Raw genomic sequence first — 20,079 nt, forward strand, 5'->3', positions numbered from 1 at the left:
CCTGAGACTGCAGCGACAGTTTGCAATCACCGTCTGAGGACGGGATGATTCCCGAAGAGCCAGGTAGAGACGTCTTAAGATACCCACTGCAGTGCCTGTGATGCAGGTAATTATATATGTCATATACCAAACACTTATCATAATTGCACGAATCGGACGACCATTATGTAGCATATCAGTCCGTGTGTAAAACTTAAATTTGCTACCGGTTAAATATAAAGAATTTTTTATACATGGCGATAAGGGTTCACCGTATTAAGTACCCCGTACGTTCCACTCACATTTTACAACAAAATTATAGTAGTGTAAAATATCGGTCGTTTTGAAGAACATGCCCTGAAGCGTTCATCACTTCTGAGTGACTTGCTTAATTCATGTTTCTGGCTTAGCAAGCCTTGGCCACTTGCTTAGTCACTTGTTTAGAAATTTCACTTTGACTTAGTTTTCTAAAACACAGGGCTTCCCTAAGCTATTACGGTTAGTGATGTCGGCTGGCGACTCCGACCCTTACAGTGAGTTTTTGACTCATCGTTACCCCTACGTGGGGACTTTCAGGGCGGGTCGACCCTCCAAACACAGTCTTGAGAGTTTGTTTTTTTTACTCCTCGCGTTTTCTCTTTCGACGTCAGCTCCGTTTTCAGGACTAGTAACTCTTTCTTTCTTTGTTCTTGACGTTTGGTTTTTGGATACCAATTTTGTTCTTTTTTCTGAATATCAAAATGGTACTAATGTGTTTACTAAACAAACGTTGAATATCAAATAAAAACTTTTAAATAAAATAAAACGAACTGAGTCAAAAAAAAGAAAAATTTGAGATCAAACAAAATAAGACTCTTTCACAACGAAATAGAAATACTATGTTTTTGATTAGGGTATCTCCACTGTTGACTAAATCATACTTATCGACTTATTTTTACATGGACGTAAATAATTTACAGTCGATTTCTCCTCACTTTACTTTTTGGGAGTCGTAAAGACACTTCTATTAACTGTAATAATTACAGTCCGTCGTTTTGGTAATGTTATTAATAAATAGGTTAACCCGATTCGGATCGATTATGTCTGATTAAAGGTTGGTGAGCACTGGTGTGGGTGGAAAGAAAACTTTTTTGACCCACTGTATGACAGCGGGAAATCAGGGAGAGAGAACCCAGGGGAAAGAGAGGAAAGAAAAGAAAGAATACTTTTCGGACTGAACATCAGCACTCTGTACCATCGCGTGCATGTCTACACGTACTTAAAGTTCTGAGGTCGGAATGTCGAAGGACGAAGCTGGACGGATTTTGGTCATATTCTCTTACAATTCGGGAGGTGTATAAAAAGGTTTCTCCCGCAACGGTCTAAAAGTTAAAGTCCAAAATTTGGTCCTCTACCGCGAAGTAAGGTGTTTTATGTCTTTCTGTTCAAAGTACCTGGAAAGTCAACAACAAAACTTCTCGTAAACTTGTGTAGTTATAAAATCTAGTGATTCATATAGATTAGAACATTAAGTTATTTATATTATCAGAAATATATAATTTATTAGTATATAATATTACATTTCAAGAATGTAATGTGAAGAAATAAACAATACGAGTATGAAAAGGAAATGTAGCAAACGAAATTATACGTCACTATAAATAAAAAAAAAAAAAAAAAAAAAAAAAAAAAAAAAAAAAAAAAAAAACATATAAAAAACACAAACGAAAGAGGACGAGGGAAAGCCTGGTATGACATACTAATAATAATAATAATTATACTTCTATAATAATTCTATTCTATTCTTATCTCTACAATGAAATAACTAACTTTGTAAAATCAATCTTATACACGACAGGAGTGCCATTAAGTCTTCCGAGTGTCCAGTGTAAGGCTGGTAATAAAATTTTGTTATCACGAAAGTGTAGGCAGATGTCTAAACTAAAACATTATCTCCCTTGGAGACACCGACTTACCGGTCTATCCACACCGCGTAAAATAGTAGTCCATTGTAGTCTCGATTGGCACCGGACGGCAGTCCTAAACGTACAATTGTTTTGTCTACGACTAAAATTCTTGATAAAGAGTTTATTCTTACTATCTTATTATCTTATTATCCGCATAAGGCTTGCGACCAAACGTAATTAATCACTTCAAATAAATTCGTCGATTCTATGACGGTTAGTCCAGGTTAAACACACTACACTATCAACACACACACGTTACATTGAAAAAAAGTTAATTTTTATAATTCCAGAGGGTCAGGCACTGAAAAGGACTTTCACACATACATCCGTGGACAACCGTCTAAACTGCCATCCTACAAACTGTTATTTGGTTGGAGGCAGAGGCGCACAGCAAACATTCTTGACCCATGTTAAGCATTTTTACCTTCCCTGATTGGCTTTGATGGTCTTACGTGCAACACTTTGTTGCTAAAGCTAACATGAAATACATGCAAACCAAGTTACTGCTAACAGTGTAGTTCCCCTATATAAAACGTTACATTCATAATCAAATGAGACAGTCTGCAAGAGAATCAGCTATGTTTTGTTATTCTTAATGCTTGTCATTCACACGTTAAGAAAATAAGAACTCCACCGCCCAGCGCCCGGACCTAACGGAGCCGCAGTGGGCTAGCTCCGGGACGCCGGCTGGAGCTAGCCCCCTGCGGCTCCGTTAGCTCCGGCGGCCACCACTGGGATAATTGGGTCCCCTATTAACATTTGCTCCCGTTTAGCACTATGGGCGTCATAGCCATAGACTATAAAGTCTTACCCAAGACTGAATCATAAACTAAAATGTATATGTATGTATAAAGGGTTACGTCCTTAGCTGGCTAATAAGTAAAAAGCTAAGCTACCAAGCACACAAACACCTGTGAACGGGACATGTATAATATTATCATTTTAGACTTCTTGGAAGTTCTGTTAGTACATTCAAGCGCACAGCACAACATTTTAATTGTCTGGTATTTGTAACAATATTCCCTAAAAGGCACAATCACCACGAACACGGCTAAAGCTAAAGGGTCAAGTACAGTAACTACAACTAACTAACGTTGTAGCCTCTATGGTTGTAGCCTAGCAGAGTGGACAAGTTGCTGTTAGCTGACAGTGAGGCATGTACATGTCCATCAAAGTGACCACGCCCTAATTTATGCAAAAATATTTAAGGCTTAATATTAATTAAACAGATGAGTTGAGAAAAAATTCACCCCCCCAATCCATATTCATGAAGGGGGGATCTAACTATACAGAGAATATGGTTTTTTGAACCACGATGTAAACATGTTTAGTTCTGCTCTAAAGTTGGGCATTTTAACATTGGGGTCTATGGAAATTGCTCCCTTCTGCAGACTGCTCCTACTGGCCACTAGATGAACTGCAGTTTGAGGCACTTCCGCATTGGCGTCCCGGCTCTTCCCCAGAGTTTGCCGCTTGAGTATGAGTGAATAAATTCCTGCAATGAGGTACCTGGATATCGGCACAGTCTTCTTTACTGGAGCCAAGTCTTTGGGCTGCACTCTTCTTCAACAACTGAGAAGAAAAAGAGTTGCAAAGTCACTTTAAAGATTGATGATTTTGCACAATAATACCTAAGTTTTGAAATAATCAATCATTTATCTTTCAGAATTCATACCAGGAAAATAACAATTACGATAGAGGAACAGATAGGTGACATAATTTGTGTTTAATTTAACTGATCTAAATGTGCAACCTTGCCAAAGCACCCAAGCCCATTCAAACTCAACCACATCTCAAAATTGCTCTGTTTAACACCCTTTTTCTAAATAGCAATGGGGAAATGTTCAATGAATATGTAACTAACAATAATCTGGACTTTCGCTGTATCACTTAATCTTGGCAAAAAAAATGCAGTAATATTTTTCACTTAACCAGACCAGAGAAACACAGCTGGAAAAACCACGCCAACATGAGAGCGGTGGTGGAAATGTACATCTCCCGCCCCCCCTGTTTTCCCTTTTGACCCATCTGATTACCTCACATAATTCTTCCCCATCCCTCCTTCTGTAGTTGGCAATTTCAACATCCGCGTCGACTCAACTGACACTTGGACAGATCCTTCATTTTCATTGTCATGCTGTATCTTTTTGTGTTTTACTGACCTTCTTGATGAGGTCCCTGGCATCGATGGTCAGGTATGGAGGCAGATTGATTTTACACTTTAGGATCTTATCCATGGTCTTCTTCCTGTTTTCAGCTGTAAATGGAGGCTGTTGGAGAATCACAGGGACAGTATTCACTAAAGAAGATCAAAACTAATGCTTTCTCTAGTCTATAATTAGCAATCACAGCAACAATAAAAAGGATCACTAATAAATAAGTTATATCTCTTTTCTATCAGTTACTCTTTCTCCAAATAATATAGTTACCCTTAGGCCATGGGTGTCAAACTCAATTTAATCGCGGGCCACATCAGCATTATGGCTGCACTCAAAGGGCGGGTTGTAACTTTAAGACCATATAAAAAATACATATATAAATATAATAATGTATTATATTAAATTATTGCCTCTGCATTGGATTATTATCAAATAGAGTAATAACTTCATAATTAGCTACTTCTGAAAGCAGAAATCTGGGGCAAATAATTGCAAGTATCTTCAGTGAGAATGTCACAAAATGATTTAAAAAGAAAAGCCAAATTCTGGAAAAAAAAGTCAAAATCAAAAAAAAGAAATTACATTTAAAAAAAAGAGTCTAATTCTGAGAAATAGGCATATTTACAAGAAATAAAGTCAAATTCTGAGAAAAAAAGTCTAATTTGAGATGCATTGTGGGACATGTAGTTCATGGGCAACGTGCTTCTGTAAATCATCATGTAACCGTATAATAAACATATAATATTCTTTGCAAGCTCTTGTGGGGCCACAGAAAATGAAGTGACGGGCCGGATTTGGCCCCCGGGCCTTGAGTTTGACACCCCTGCCTTAGGCAATTCTAAACAGTAACAGGCTTTTGTCAGTATAAAAAAAGCTAGTTGGTTTAAACTATTACCGCGCATTACCGTCTCCAGACACAGATTTTTCGTAAAAAGAGTATTTTCTCTCACAGATGTAGCTTACCGATCCGGTCATCATATCGTACATCAGGGCTCCGAGACTCCACCAGTCTACAGCTCTGTTGTGACCCGACCTGGTCAGGATCTCTGGAGCCCTGAAAATATACACAGAACAAACAGAAGGTAAAGAAGTAATCTGAGTTACAAATATGTGAGGATATGTGTGATATGGGCAGAATCAAGGGAAATAGTTTGAATGACTCAAAAGCATAGTGATTAACAATTACTCAAATTTAAGTTGCATTTGAGTTTGTATGGATGTAACAAACTCTTGTATCCTATAAATGATAAGGATGCGCATTACACATTTAACAGATGGCGAAGCGATCGTAGGAGCATCCAGTGGAATACAAAGACTTTAAAAATCTAGGGAGTAGGAGAGTGGCAGTGTGTGTGTGACCTGTAGATGCATGTTTATGTGTTACCCACATGTACTCTATGGTGCCACAGAAGGTGTGTGTGACGGTTCCATCATGAATGGATTCCTTACAGAGGCCAAAGTCAGTTAGCTTGATGTGTCCTAAAAAAGAAAATAACACATATTATAGTAAACCTATCCATGAGGTACCAAAAGGTACCTTCTTTTTTTTTTTTAACTTGTTATCAATAATGGGGACATGACTATCATAAAAGTATCTCTCAACAAGAAACAAAACAAACAAACCACATTAATTAGGGTGTTAAAGGTACATTTTTGTCAAATATAAGAGGTATTTTTTGAGGGACAGACATACAAATTTGAGGTCACACTTCAGACCCTGAAGGTCAGAATCTGGTTTAAAATCTAGTTATTTTTCCACTTAAAAAATACCAATACCACTTGCAAACACTTAAGTCTGTATTTTCTAATACATAAGCTTTATCCATTATAATTCAGCTTTAAATTCAGTTAGTAGGTCATCTTTTATTAATTGAACTTTTAAAATTCAATTCAGTCATTCAGTTTGTACCCAAAAAAATGACAGATGACACATGAATTAAGAAATCCCAAAATATCTGGACCTCCACCTGCATTTTATAGACAGTTAATGTTTTACATGATCATAAGTATTTCCAAGTTGTGTGTGTTACCTTGGTGATTAAGCATGATGTTTTCAGGTTTGAGGTCTCGGTAAATGATCCCGTTAGAGTGAAGGTGACCCAGAGCCAATGTGATCTCTCCTAGATAGAAACTACACACAGACATACATTAGTTTAAAACAACGCATCAGTATCATGCTTAAGCAATAAAAGAAAGTAGAATATTTGCAACTTGGTTTTCAAGATTGTGTGCAAGCGATTCCCCCGAGAATATGTCTCCTTACCAAGCAGTGTCCTCCATGAAGATTCCCTCCTTCTCTAGCTGCATGAACAGCTCCCCTCCTGATGATAAACAGGAAAGGGTTAGTGGCATTAGATAATTTTCTTTCCATTCTATTGCAGGTGTAAGGAATCTCTTTAGGTGTCATATAAGAGCTGACATTAGACTCTATCATAGGTTTCTACCCCCCACATCCACTTACCACTCAGACACTCGAGTATGAGGTAGAGTTTTCCTCCAGTCTGGAAGGCGTAGAGCAGATCCACGATGAACGGGTGTCTCACGGTCTCCAGGATCTCCCGCTCTGCTCGTGTATGGGCTGTGTCTTTTGCATTACACACTATCTTCGCCTAATTTGTTTTACAAGTGAGCACAATGCCATGAAAAAGAAGGAGAGATGTAAAGAGGGTGACCTCTTCGTGTACTGTTTCTCCTACGTTTTGTGTTTAAGGGGAGAGATGTGGGCTGGGACAAAGTACCTTTTTCAGGACCTTCATAGCAAATATGTTCCCGGTCTGAGCACCTTGAACCTTCCTCACCTGGAAAACCTGAAAAAGAGACACTTCGTTTTAATATTGGGATCATCAACACAAGGAGAAATTCTAGTGAAACTTAAAAAATGAAGTAGTGTGTATAGTTACATACTACTCAGTGCGTTTAGACACACACACACACACACACCATTTTTCAGGCTCCGGATATTCGGAAGTAATCAGCAGCGAACCGCTTCAACACGTGTATTTCGGTTTCTTCAGGGCATTCATTTTGTTATTCTACAGTATCGTTGTTTTATAGTTATTTGTTCATGTATAGCCTACAACCCAATTTCTGTTCTTTGAAATTGAAAAGGATATTGTATTGTGTTTGTTACTTTCGTTGCAGTTGTATATGTCTTAAGTGTAATTTGGCTTGGCTTCCTATTTTGTATGGACATGCTTTTATTTTGAAGGAGAGAGTTAGCGCTGGTTGACGGAAGTTTTTGTTGCTATGAACAACGTGACAGAGATTTAACGGAGAAAAAGTCATATCTACAATATAAAGTCGGGAGAAAGTAAACCGATAACGTGTAATGGTTAAAGTGTTAGCACCCCCCCGAAGAGGCACAAGCTCTTACGGTTGATTATTAAAAAATTTCAATAAGATTCAATCAAAAACGAATAACGAAATCCGAATTAGTACTCCAACGAAAACGAATATTCGGATACAACACCACCACACACAACCACACAAAACCTTGCCAATAGGCTCCTTTTCCGAGCACGGTCAGAAGCTCAAAGCAGTCCGGTCCCACTTCTCACTGTCTCCTGTTGACACTTCTCACTTGTCAGCTCCACCTCCCTCCGTCTGCACCACTGGATGACACAGACATTAGCAGTTTGGGTTAGAAAATACATCTCGTGCAATATATTAAGCATCCCATTTAACATGTTGTATTGTTAATTCACTTACTCTTCTGGTTCTGTTACAGTCCAAGTCAACAGACATCATCCTACAGATGAACAGCAAGACAATGAGGTTAAACAAGGTTAAAATATGGTTAATATTTTTTTTCCTATTAGCCACATTATNAAACAGCGTTCACTTGAATGGTGTATGCAGGACTGTAAGGTATTTGAAGCCATGGTGACGTGCATTTAGAACACACAACCTCCTTAAATATTAACTGTACAAACGGCAGATTTCTAAACGGAAGAACCCTATAGGAATTTTTTTTGCAGGGTAGTAGCACGTTTTTAGTCGAGTGTTAAGACGGTTCTGTATGTAAAAGTGTGATTTTATATTGCTTTCTGTGTGACCCAGGAATAGCCTTTCAACTGCTGGGAGACAAGCATCCATGTTGTGAGCTCAATTCATAATAAAATTGTCTTCTCCTCATACACGGTATATCAAGAGCTTTTTCTCCTGATCTGCAGTTTTTTTGTAGCTACACAACATTGAATACTGATTCATATGGTTTGCCATGCTTCCTTAACAGCCATCAGGGTACTGCAGCATACATGGGAAGCACATCTTCTTGTAGGACTCTGCTGTTAATAAAAAGCTGTCTTAAACGATAATAACTTAATCAGGAAGGCTTGTAACCTGTTTAGATATATTTCTATGAGCCCTTTAAATGTCATGGTAGCAGCACACCCATGGCGCCCATAGCAGCTCTGCTTACACTATTTCAACCTAAACCATAAAATATGTGGAGGCAGTGAAAGCTCAATAGACATATATTGTTAATATCACCAGGAAAGGATTTTATTCTGACAAATAAGGACAGACAGTAAAATAGGCATTACGGGGAATAAGCTTTCTACCTCTACAGTCTTTATAGGGCAGGTGTTGCTGCCTTTTCTTTTCTTTAGTTCATCCTCATTTACAGCAGCCGAGTATCTGTATGGGAATTATGACCATGGCTCAAAATGTAGATCCAATGCTGGATGTAGTGTGCGGTGTATGTAACAAGTTGAACTGTTATAGTGAGGGGTGGGTGAGCGTATAGCATGTCTGTCTTTTTTCTATTTATTTCCCTAACTGTAATAGGGTTAGTTAGAGTGATTGAATAACAATTACACCATGTCAGAAAAAGAAACATACATTATGATGTTTAAAGCATAGAAAGGCAATTTGGAAGTGTCTGTGCACTTGTAAATCCGTTTTGAATGCATTGATGGAACTGCCTCAAACAATGTTAAAAACCGGTGAGATGCTAGACATTTTAATTAAGACAAAATATGTCAAAAAAATATTTAGCCGAAGAACGTTTTGTACATGAGCAAGATATTTCAGTGGTCTGAAACCAAGCAAAACCACTCTCATCATCAGTAAATACATGTATTTCATGTACTAAAAAATGTTTGTCTAAGATTAAAGTGTACATGTGGGAATTTATTTTTGTGGTTGTCACTTAAAATGCTTCAGTGAGTCTTGTGCTCAAGCTCTCCACTCACCTGATGCAGGGATTCAGGCCTGGTAGGAGGTAGCAGAGGGAGGCCAAGAAATCATTTTAAATTCATGAAGGCATCTTTCAGCGGTATGCATGAGGCAACCGGTTCAATAATAAAAGAGGAACATGGTACTACTCGTCAGGTGGCATTGTACATGTTGTATCTGTTTGTGTGAACAATAATAAAAGCTTTTGATGTTACTGCATCAATGTCGAGCCCAGGGTTCTCCCCAGGCGAGTAGTGACGACAACTTCCCACTTTCATTTCTCTATTAATATTTCTTCGAAGACTTTGCCGACTGCCACTCATAAACTGTGAAGTTCACTGAGTCGATGGACAAATATCCACCAGTCTATTTGGAGCAAAACTAATTAAATATAACTGAGAGTCATGTGTTTGATCCAACTGCAGAGTTTATCCAAAGATTAAAATAAGTTTACCAAAACCAGGTGGGTTTGATTTGCAAAATCCCAATACTGAGACATACAGTATGCCACAACAGAGGTGATATCGATTGTATGTGATCAAAGCATTACAAAATGATTTTAAATGGTGGAATAGTGTGGCAGCGGGGTGTGGTTAGGGCACCGGCTGCTGGAGTGAAGGGAGTGGCTCGGCCGGAGGCCAGACAGCTGATCGGAATCAGGTAGGCGGCGGCGACACGGGAGTTTATACAGGTGCCATTCCGGAGGCCTAGGCAGGAGGACGGTAGTTAAAGACCTCTCTTTGAACTTCCGCCAGCTCCGGCCAACATCGCCCTAGCCGGAGGGCTCGCGGCCTGCGACGCGCTCGAGGGCATTCCTCTTTCGGGCTCAGGGAGCCGCGACGAGCTCCGCTTAGGCTCGTCTCGGAGCGAGACGACAGCGACATTACGAACCACAGAGGGACGTACACTCGGCTCTTTTGCAACTCCTGCCGACTGGCGTCGTCCAAAGGAGGAAGTGTACTACCGGGAGCAAGGGTTCCCGGCGGTTGACACTCGGAGAGGCCGAGTGTGTCCCAACGTTTATCCCTGCCTTTCTTGTCCACAACTGAGGGTCGCGGCAAATAAGTCGAGGTTTGCTTTGCATATGTGCCCAGAGTTTGCACGGGAGCACAGCCCTTGGAAGTGTCCAGGAAAACCGCTGGAGGTCCTTAGGCAGGCGGATAACGTTTTGTCTGGTCTTTGGTCCAATATTGCTGTAATGAAAATAANAAAAGTCATATCTACATATAAAGTCGGAGAAAGTAAACGATAACGTGTATGGTTAAGTGTTAGCACCCCCCGAAGAGGCACAAGCTCTTACGTTGATATTAAAAATTTCAATAAATTCAATCAAAAACGAATAACGAAATTGAAATCCGAATAGTACTCCAACGAACGAATATTCGGATACAACACACACACACACACACACACACCTTGCCATAGGCTCCTTTTCCGAGCACGGTCAGAAGCTCAAAGCAGTCCGGTCCCACTCTCTCACTGTCTCTGTTGACACTCTCACTTGTCAGCTCCACCTCCTCCGTCTGCACACTGGGATGACACAGAACATTAGCAGTTTGGGTTAAAAATACATCTCGTGCAATATATTAGCATCCATTTATACATGTTGTATTGTTAATTCAACTTACTTCTCTGGTTCTGTTACAGTCAAGTCACAGACATCATCCTACAGATGAACAGCAAGACAATGAGGTTAAACAAAGTTAAAAATATGTTAATATTTTTTTTCCTATTAGCCACATTTATCCTAAAAACAGAGATGTATTTCACATTTTTAATTAATATGATTGTGGCAATAATAATAATAATAATAATTCATTACATTTTTGTTAGAGCGCTTTCCCAAGTGCTCAAAGTGCTTCACATGACATATTACACATAGTAGACATGTAACAGTTATTACTTTGGACAATATCCACAGGTATCAGATCTGAACTTTTAATAATATCTGTAAGTTGTATGTACAGAGAAGTATCATGCGTTTAAAATGTTTCTAAAGTAGAAACCGCCTGGAATTAGACAAATTAATAGTATTCTTGTTATTGTGTATTTCAAGTAGACTTAGTGCATACAGACCTCTGTATCACTGAGGTCCTCAGTTTCCAAGTCTATGTCGAACACTCCCGCCATCCTAAAACAAAATATGTTACTGTTAAAAAGTCTCTTGTCTTTCATTCAACCAAAAGGAACATTTAATTTCATCACAATAAGCAATTACATATTTCTATAGAACTATGAAACATGCACATCTAATGAGCAATAGAGGGATGCACTGATGACGTCTTTTCTTATGAATATCCTAGCAACAGAAGGGTGATTTCACAAAAAGCAATGAGAATGTTCCATTAATTTGGGAATATTGCAGAAAATAATAACTTTGCCAAACGCATGGTTATGATACTGAAGCGTTTTGTTCAGCAAGGCAATAAATCACCCTGTGACAAGAACACTACCAAAGGTCTGCTGTAAATCTTGGGGTGATGTGAACATGTATACCATGAGACTATAGAAACGTTTTTCTACAAGAGGGAAATATTCTATTGAGATATCTGCATGTATAAGGCCACAGAAGGCAAAACTGTAAATCAAGTTCGATTACTTTATATACAGTAGAATTTAGGTTTACATGATTGCTAGATCAATATGATGAAGTAGCCTACCATGATTTTTTCAGATATCAAATGTGTAAAAAAAAAAAGATGTTTTAGACATTTGACTTTCACAATGTATTCAGACTAAAACTTGAATGATTATTTGTATTTAGTGTCCTAGAAATACCCAATGTATTCCCAACAGCAATATTTATGTTGAAAATACCCAGAATATCATATATATCTTGGGGAACCTGTGATAACTTTAGGCTTAAGGTGGTTAGTATGCTATCCTGCTGATCAAGCAAAAATGTGTTGTTGTTTTGTCTAACTCCTACAACATTTTCCAATTAAGTACTAAAGGTATTTGACCACATTTTCAAGTAAGTGACCCAGGGATAAAAGGTATGTTAACAAAACACACTAAAACAAAATGAGGGTAAGCCTAACTTCATATTACTTGGCCAATTCAGAACTAGTGATGGGAATTCCGGCTCTTTTTAGTGAGCCGGATCATTTGGCTCGGCTCACCAGGAAGAACCGGCTCTTTCGGCTCCCAAACGGCTCTTCAGTTTACCACATATACCTTTTATAATTCAATCAAATGTAGCCCTGTTTTGACTAATGATTTATATGTGTAGACCTATATCAATTACATTATTCAATACATCCTTTGTACTGAAGTTCAAAAGTAAAAAGTACATGTTTAATATAAATGATTTGCTGTGGCCAAATGTTTTCATTGCATTTACAGACCCTTGTAACTCTCTTGATACCACCCTATGAATGCACTGACTTGCTTGTAGAACCACGCTACACAAAGCAGATAGCAACACCTATAAAAACTTAAGCATAGACATTTTTTAAAAAGGGGCTACTGTATTGAAATTTTAAAATTATATTTAAAGAAAAGGCCCTGACAAAACAGCAGGGCTCTATTTGAGTATTAACTATAGAAAAAAGACAGCAACAGCTGACATCAAATCTTTGCTGAGCCTAAGGATAATCATAAATAAATAACATAGTGAAAATAAATATATTGCAATGCTCAGTACAGCAGCCCCCAACGGTCTCTAATCCTTGGATATTACATGTCACTGCATGCATGCACGGAGCAGCTGTAGCGCGGAGATCATCATATCATTATGTCTTGTATTACTTAACAACAACAAAACAAAAAACGGCTCGTTCGCGGGCGCGAGCCGGCTCCCGTCGTTCACTTAAAATCGACACATCACTATTCAGAACCTAAAGTTAGCCTAGCCTCTTCCAACCGTGTTGTATTGGCAAACACAACACAGCTAACGCACTCCTTTCAGGTTAAAATAGACGTTGACAAATCGTGTTTCTGTGTCCATAACGATTTGGCTTTAAGTATGGGATGTAACTTCAATGTACACGAATTAAAGACGCAATTGCTTAAAGACAGCTAGCTTAACTTCTATCGTTAGCATGCTAGCTAATCAGCTTACAAACAAACAACATGAGGGTATCACATGACTGAACACGTTTCATTACACTCTAAGGGAAAGCCCACAATAGGTGAGAGTGTTTGTGGGGTCGTTAATTGTTAAGGCAAATTACCAAACTGGTTAACAGTCTAACAATATTAAGTGTGAGTTAACATCAAGTTGACAGCTGGCTTGACAGGGATACAGCTAACATATATGCTAATGCTAACTATCGTTTCACCTGTGAACGCTCCTTCATCCAGTGGTTATTTGTCGCAGTCCGATAGTTAAAACCTAAAGCAATTTCTTTTCACAAAGAGCCGTGAGCTCCATTGGTCTTTTTACTCTTTAGTCAACTAACCAGCAACCACACACAGAGCTGTTTAAATTCCCTTTATTCGCCTCGTTGCAGCATGGAAGCTGCGAGATTTTGTTGTCACTGAGTGGAACTTTAACCTCTACGTCATCATGCACACTGAACACACAAAGTATATTGCTCATGACTGCTATTCATGGGACGAGATGGACTGACTCCATACCAAGGTAATATGATGTAATGCTTATATATTTTGTTCGAGAAATATATATATAATCTGGTAGTCATATTGATGATGATGGGGATACCACATCTGCTACAGTATCACAACAAGTGCTAATGAAAATACACATTTTAATAGATTTATAAGTAAATAAGTTAATAATAATAAAATAAAGCAAATATAACAATACAAATAATATAAAATAAATAATAATAATAATAATAACATGTTTTACAATTATATTGTTTTGGGGTGGAGGCAGATATTCCAGAGAAATATGTACCATGCCTATATAATCTAACACGAGGGGTAACAGGAAGGGGTAGGTAGGCTTCACCTACATCCCAAACAAAGTTGAAATACATGTCTTTAACCTTCTTGCACTTACGTCATCCTCACAGTCCACATACTGTTTGTATAAGAAAAGAGATAAAGGATGACACAAATCTCCATAAATCAATGTTCTCAAACTCAAAAAGTTTGAGAACATTGGGATTTTAGCCTTTGCAGACCATTTACATGCACAAAAACCTATAAAACACACTACATGAAAGGGAAAACCCCATAACGCATAGAGCATCTTTAAGTTAAGTATACCGTCAATTGTTCTAGCTAAGTCTGGGCTGCTTATGAGTTAAACGTGTTGAAGGTTATGCAGCAGGAAGCCATTGGTGACCGACTTGCTTGTCAGGCATGGGCAACATAGAGGTGTTAAATACAGGAAGTGGTCATGCACCACCACAACCTGTCACACCATTCTAGGTGGAATGGGACTTGGGTACTACATTCTGTGTATTTCTATACTATAGTATATTTTTTGCTAGCTGTGTTTGTGTAAGTTGTTAAATAGTATAACTGAAATACTACATTGTCTTGTGGGTTGTATTTTATTGGGTTTATGTTAAGTTAGCATAGTCTGCTCTGGTCATGTATATTCTTTTAATAAGGTACATTTAAAAAAAAATCCACCTGTGACTGCTTATGCTTGTCTCTCAAAGTGAAAAAACCCTCCAACTTATTACCAATATCTTTTATATTTCTTACCTTATTGATTTACCTGTTATCAGTCATGTCTAATAATCACCCACACCTGGCAAATGGAAGTATGGTTATCTGTGTTGAAAAAGCAAGCACAGTTAACAAAGGGTGCCAAGACTTGATAACTTTAACAGATTTCTTGCCTCCCATTCAAAAATAATGATAGGCTACTGCTCGCATATATATATATATGTATTTCCTGATGTTCAACTAAATTAACAGACCAAAACCAACAAAAGAATGGCTTCAGGGTATGTAAAAGTTTGTGAATTAAATACCCTGTCTTTAATTCACAAATATTTGTGTTTTCTATAGAACACTAACTTCTACAGAAAAACAGAACACTAACTTCTACTGAAGACACTAATATTTGAACACAGCTGGGAAAGTAAAGTTTCTAAAAAATAGTTTACAAAAAGTAAAACACTTTTAATTAAAGAAGAAGATAGTTAATTTGTCGGTAGACAAAGTAGATCAGTACTTTAAAGAGTGCAAATTGTAATGTGTGTTAATATTTACAGAAGGCAGGTAGGCCTATGTTATATATCAACCAGTGTGGCTCATTCAAATGCTCTTGTTATATTCTATCTAGACAACAATGGGGCTCTATGGCACGAAGGAATAAAATATGTGTTTGACACACAGACAATACTTTTTGGCCCCCGACTCAAGAGAAACTTGGCTAATTGAACCTCCTCCTTAAGTTTGACAGCCTCCTTCCCCCAAACAGATCCGATTTCAAATTAATTTGACTTAAAGTCAATCAAACTTTGAAATATCGAATTCAATCTAGAAGGGACTGGGGTGCGATAGAAAGTGAAAAAGTTCCTTCTGCCAAAATATTGATTAAAGGTAAAGTAGAGCTTGCTTTTTCTCTATAATGACTTTTAAGCTGTAAATTAAAGTACTAAAATGTAAAGCACAGTACAGAAGAGGATAATGTATCACATTTTAATCATTGTTGTTTTGAGCACAGAAGAGAAACATGTTTTATTCTCAGGGTAAATATAGCTTCATTACCTTTTGAGGTTTTCACTTTCCTTGAAGCCAGACAACCCCAGATGCACACCTTCCGTGGAAACAGTGACACGCAACTAAAAAGGAAGTCCGTGGTCTGTTAATGTCACGAACAGAAGAAAAAAATAGAGACACAAGAAGAAGAAGTCTAACTGGATAACAATGATCGTCGTTGGTGAGTAACAAAGACACCATTTCAATATAATTTTGGATATCAGAAAGTCACCTTGTTTTATAGGTAAGGAATAAGGTTATACTTTTAGATCAAGGTAGACTCCGAATGACATGAAACAACGACCAATGATTACAATGGCAAAAACACGCAGATGTGACGGCAGCAGGGGATGTTTCTGATTGATATTGCTTCTTCCTCCTTTTAAATTGTCTCAAGTGATGAGAAGGGAATGATAGTAATTGTTTTGTTGATGGAAAATGATAATCAAATCAACTATAATAAGGAGGTAGAACATGGGTAAAGAAAGATAAACTGCAAAAAGCCTCCATGTACAAGTGAATTTTAAGAAAATATTTAAAAATACTAACTTGGAATAGTCAGGTGTTGATTTCTAAAACTTCAAGCACCATACTGAAATCTTTAATCAATCATGGTAATCAGATGTGTTGATAATAGAACCAAGAAATGATGACCTCAGTCTGAATACAGCAATGTATTTTATGGACAGTAGCATATTACAGTCTTTGCTTTGGGGACCTATTATTGTCGTTTTCAGATGATTACTTCATATTTTTTCGGTCCATGCATCGCTGTGACTTAGAGGATTGCTCATTTGTGTGGTTATTAGTGCACATTAAACACTCTTCTGTGCTGGACAAACCCAGCTAACCACCGGCCAATGATGTAATTGTAACTTCATACCCGGTTAGCTGGGCAGAAATCATTTATCCTCTGTCAGGTGGGGTACTGGCAACTGTAAAAAAAATGCATTCCCACTTCCGACATCAGTCGGTGTGGATGGCCTCTCAAGTAAACTAGTTAAGTCTAGTTAATATAATATAAGTTAATATAAGTCTGGATGTGCGCTAAAAGAAGTCACACACAACATTTTTCATTCAGGAATTTTATTTGGATGCAGAACATATTTGTGTGGGTGAAAGCAATCCTATCGAGCTACGCATGTTTTTTAAATGTACAGTTCCAGTTACCAGTTCCTTTTTGTGTTGAAGGCGTACCATTGCATAACAGTGGAATTGCATGTTGTGGCCTACAAGTGCATAAAGGAGAATAGAGAAAAGCAGTGGAATTAGCATTGGTCACCAGAACAGAGATTGGCTATGGAGAAAGAAGTTCCCACAATTGTCAATGAAAGAAGTCTGTCAAAATTAAGAAAATTGGGTTAGTAGGCTGTAAACAAAAGGGTACAATTAATTTAAAGTCAAAAGGAGATATTTAACTAGCATCAGCACTACTTTACTACTATACTACTGTACTTTTTCAAAAAATATGTTTAAACTCAAATGATTGCATGTCAATTAACACTGTTATTGAAAAACATCTCTAAACGTTTGCTTTAAGTTTAAACTGAGTTAATAATCCATTTGATTCACTCTAGGGTTTATCATGATGTCTGGTATTTGGATGCCCTTTGTGCCTGCTGCTGAGGTCCAATATGTCCAGTACGGTTCAACAGTGACTCTTAACTGCGAGATATTCTACCGTCATGATACAACCTGGCTTAGGAACAACCCTGATTCCACCCCAACTGTGATCCTCAGCGCCAGCCTAACAGAGGCACAACCAGTCCAAGGTATTAGACAGTCTCAATTGCTGATTTGAACCAAAATTGAATCATAAAAACAACTGAAGTCTAAACTGAACTGAGGCAGAAGTCATACTGTAAACAACTCTTTAAGTGTCAAATGTGATAATAAAACTGGGGTAAAAAAAACTTAAACTGGGAATACAGAACATCAGAATCAGAAGACTGTTATTCGTCCCACAGAGGGGAAATGTACAATATGTCATATTGTTTGATATGTGCTCAACCGACTACAACTTTTTGCTCAGGGTTTCAGCTTAACCTTCGCTTCTCATTGGAAATAATGAACCAATCTCTGGCACTGAAGATCACTAATATTGAGGAGGGAGACCTGGGGCTGTACTACTGTATTGCTAATGTGGAGACAGCTTTAACGGTTGGGAGAGGAACCACGCTTCAAGGTAGATGAATATATTTTGTGTTGTGTTTACTAGGCCTTGTTGCACACTTGCTTATTGAAGTATAATGGCTGTATATCAAACCAGTAGATTTCTCTGCATGCGTCTCACTTAAAGGTATGTCACCTTGATAAATAAAAAACATAAATTAATAATAATAATGCAAATGGGAGGTATGTTGTGTCAGAGCTGACCCTTCAATCTCTTCCTGCCAAACAACTTAAGTCTAATACAGTAAATAAACATGCAGCATTTACAACCAGGGGATATATAAAGTTGCTTTTTTTGTACTAAAAAACACATGGTTACCAGTGTTTTTTACCCATTAGCACCATTAGGGTTCTGTGTGTGTAAATGAAGTACTTTATAAGCAAGTAAATGCCTTAATATTTACCATATTTGATGTGGAGGAACAGAAAATGTCAGGAAAAGTATGAAGTGTGATTTCATTATGCAACGTTAACAGTAAAAATCCAGTAAAAATGATTTTAACCACAGCTTGTTTTATTTCTCTCTGCATTTCTTCAGTTTCATCTCAAGGATCCTCTTTGTCTTTCTTTCAACACTGGTACTGTTTGGTTGTGGGTTTTGTTCTGCTTGTTATGGTGCTGGCTGTTTGCATCACCCACTGGAAAGCCAACTTTAACAGGGAGAACACCGACTAGTCAACCACTGCCAACAGCATTCATAGACAACATCGTAAACACCAGATAATGCAGTAAAAGTTGTATCTCACCTCTGCTTTTAAATGTTTAATAGTCTGATCCAATTGAGTGGGGAAAGTTTCACGATTTAATGCATTTTAGTTTGTTTCTCACTTTTGTAAAACGAGTTTCAAAATTTCTAAATGTTAAATATTGAAGTAGTATAAAATACAAACAATAAAAAGCATTAAAGAAATTACAAAAGGCTATCCGCCCGAACAGGGACTTGAACCCTGGACCCTCAGATTAAAAGTCTGATGCTCTACCGACTGAGCTATCCGGGCTCTGAATGTGCCTCAAATAACATTGATTTATTAATTATTATCAGAAACAATTTTACATTGTTTTTCGTATTTTTGGTTTTCGTTAGCTGCTGAATCTGGCTACGGTTTACCACATCTAATGTCATTTGTCAGCGTCCTCAATAAGTGGGCCGTGGTCGAAGAAACCGTGCCGTGAGTGGCTCTTTCCAATGTTACCCTAGAGCCTAGGCCGTGAATGTTCTTTTTGTCCAATGTTATCCCGCGCCACGATTGGCTTGCGTCCAATGTGATCCCGCGCCGCGATTGGCTTTCGTCCAATGTGATCCCGTTATATATAATGACTGTGTTTTTCTGATTTGTGAACAAATGGCTATAATGATGAATTACATTATTTCATGTAGTTATTGATGTTGTATTATTTCTATGTATTATTTGTTACTGCTTGCACTGCAATTCGATGTTTACAGATTTGATGTTTGTAAAATGCTTTAAAATTATTGATTTAAATGGTTGTATGTAAATTCTCTGTATCATGTTTATCAAAGAAAATGTAAAAGGTCAGCAGGCCCCAGCGAGATTTGAACTCGCGACCCCTGGTTTACAAGACCAGTGCTCTAACCCCTGAGCTATGGAGCCATTGCCGTATGCACATGACGTCACTTTCAATGAAATAGTTACTTTTCCAGCTATATTGATTTATTTTGTTATATAAAATGTTTTAAAAAAAAATGCCACACCTGTAAATTATAGGAATTATTTTTCAACCCAAAATGTAATCCCGCCCTAATAAACTGCCTACGATTCATTCAAATCATGATTTTCACTGTACATGTATCTACTTGAAAAGTGTGTGGTTCCAAATTCATCCACCTGGTGGCAGCACATCAACACATTAAAAAATACATACGTCTTCAGCGATCTCCTTCTGAAATTACTGCCTGTCATTTCAAAGAGACCATAGGAAGTTGTTTGTTTGTTTGTTAGTTTTTTTGTCTTTGTATAAAAACCATAATCAGAACACGACTTTAATCCATTGCG

At 37.8% G+C, this 20,079-nt stretch overlaps 1 protein-coding gene and 2 non-coding genes across 3 annotated transcripts in view; all 3 read right to left on the reverse strand.

Moving 5' to 3' along the window:
• Nucleotides 1-13,716, reverse strand: part of LOC104965260 (ribosomal protein S6 kinase beta-2-like) — a 15,969-nt gene extending 2,253 nt beyond the window's left edge. The window contains exons 1-12 of the mRNA XM_010794217.1: nucleotides 13,546-13,716; nucleotides 11,339-11,393; nucleotides 10,891-10,928; nucleotides 10,678-10,792; nucleotides 6,823-6,891; nucleotides 6,546-6,693; nucleotides 6,348-6,405; nucleotides 6,115-6,215; nucleotides 5,473-5,563; nucleotides 5,048-5,138; nucleotides 4,088-4,195; nucleotides 3,435-3,497 (exon numbers count right to left, since the gene is read on the reverse strand). Of these exons, the coding sequence (XP_010792519.1) occupies nucleotides 3,435-3,497; nucleotides 4,088-4,195; nucleotides 5,048-5,138; nucleotides 5,473-5,563; nucleotides 6,115-6,215; nucleotides 6,348-6,405; nucleotides 6,546-6,693; nucleotides 6,823-6,891; nucleotides 10,678-10,792; nucleotides 10,891-10,928; nucleotides 11,339-11,392 (936 nt within the window). The 5' untranslated portion in view covers nucleotide 11,393; nucleotides 13,546-13,716. The remainder of the gene's footprint in view (nucleotides 1-3,434; nucleotides 3,498-4,087; nucleotides 4,196-5,047; nucleotides 5,139-5,472; nucleotides 5,564-6,114; nucleotides 6,216-6,347; nucleotides 6,406-6,545; nucleotides 6,694-6,822; nucleotides 6,892-10,677; nucleotides 10,793-10,890; nucleotides 10,929-11,338; nucleotides 11,394-13,545) is intronic.
• Nucleotides 13,717-18,989: 5,273 nt separating this feature from the next.
• Nucleotides 18,990-19,062, reverse strand: trnak-uuu (transfer RNA lysine (anticodon UUU)). The gene has a single exon. It is a non-coding gene; the product is annotated as a tRNA-Lys (tRNA).
• Nucleotides 19,063-19,604: 542 nt separating this feature from the next.
• trnat-ugu (transfer RNA threonine (anticodon UGU)) lies at nucleotides 19,605-19,677 on the reverse strand. Its single transcript has one exon. It is a non-coding gene; the product is annotated as a tRNA-Thr (tRNA).
• Nucleotides 19,678-20,079: the final 402 nt, after the last annotated feature.

Source organism: Notothenia coriiceps, unplaced genomic scaffold, assembly GCF_000735185.1.
Source record: "Notothenia coriiceps isolate Sejong01 unplaced genomic scaffold, NC01 NC01_scaffold00037244, whole genome shotgun sequence".
Classification (NCBI taxonomy): Eukaryota; Metazoa; Chordata; class Actinopteri; order Perciformes; family Nototheniidae; genus Notothenia; species Notothenia coriiceps.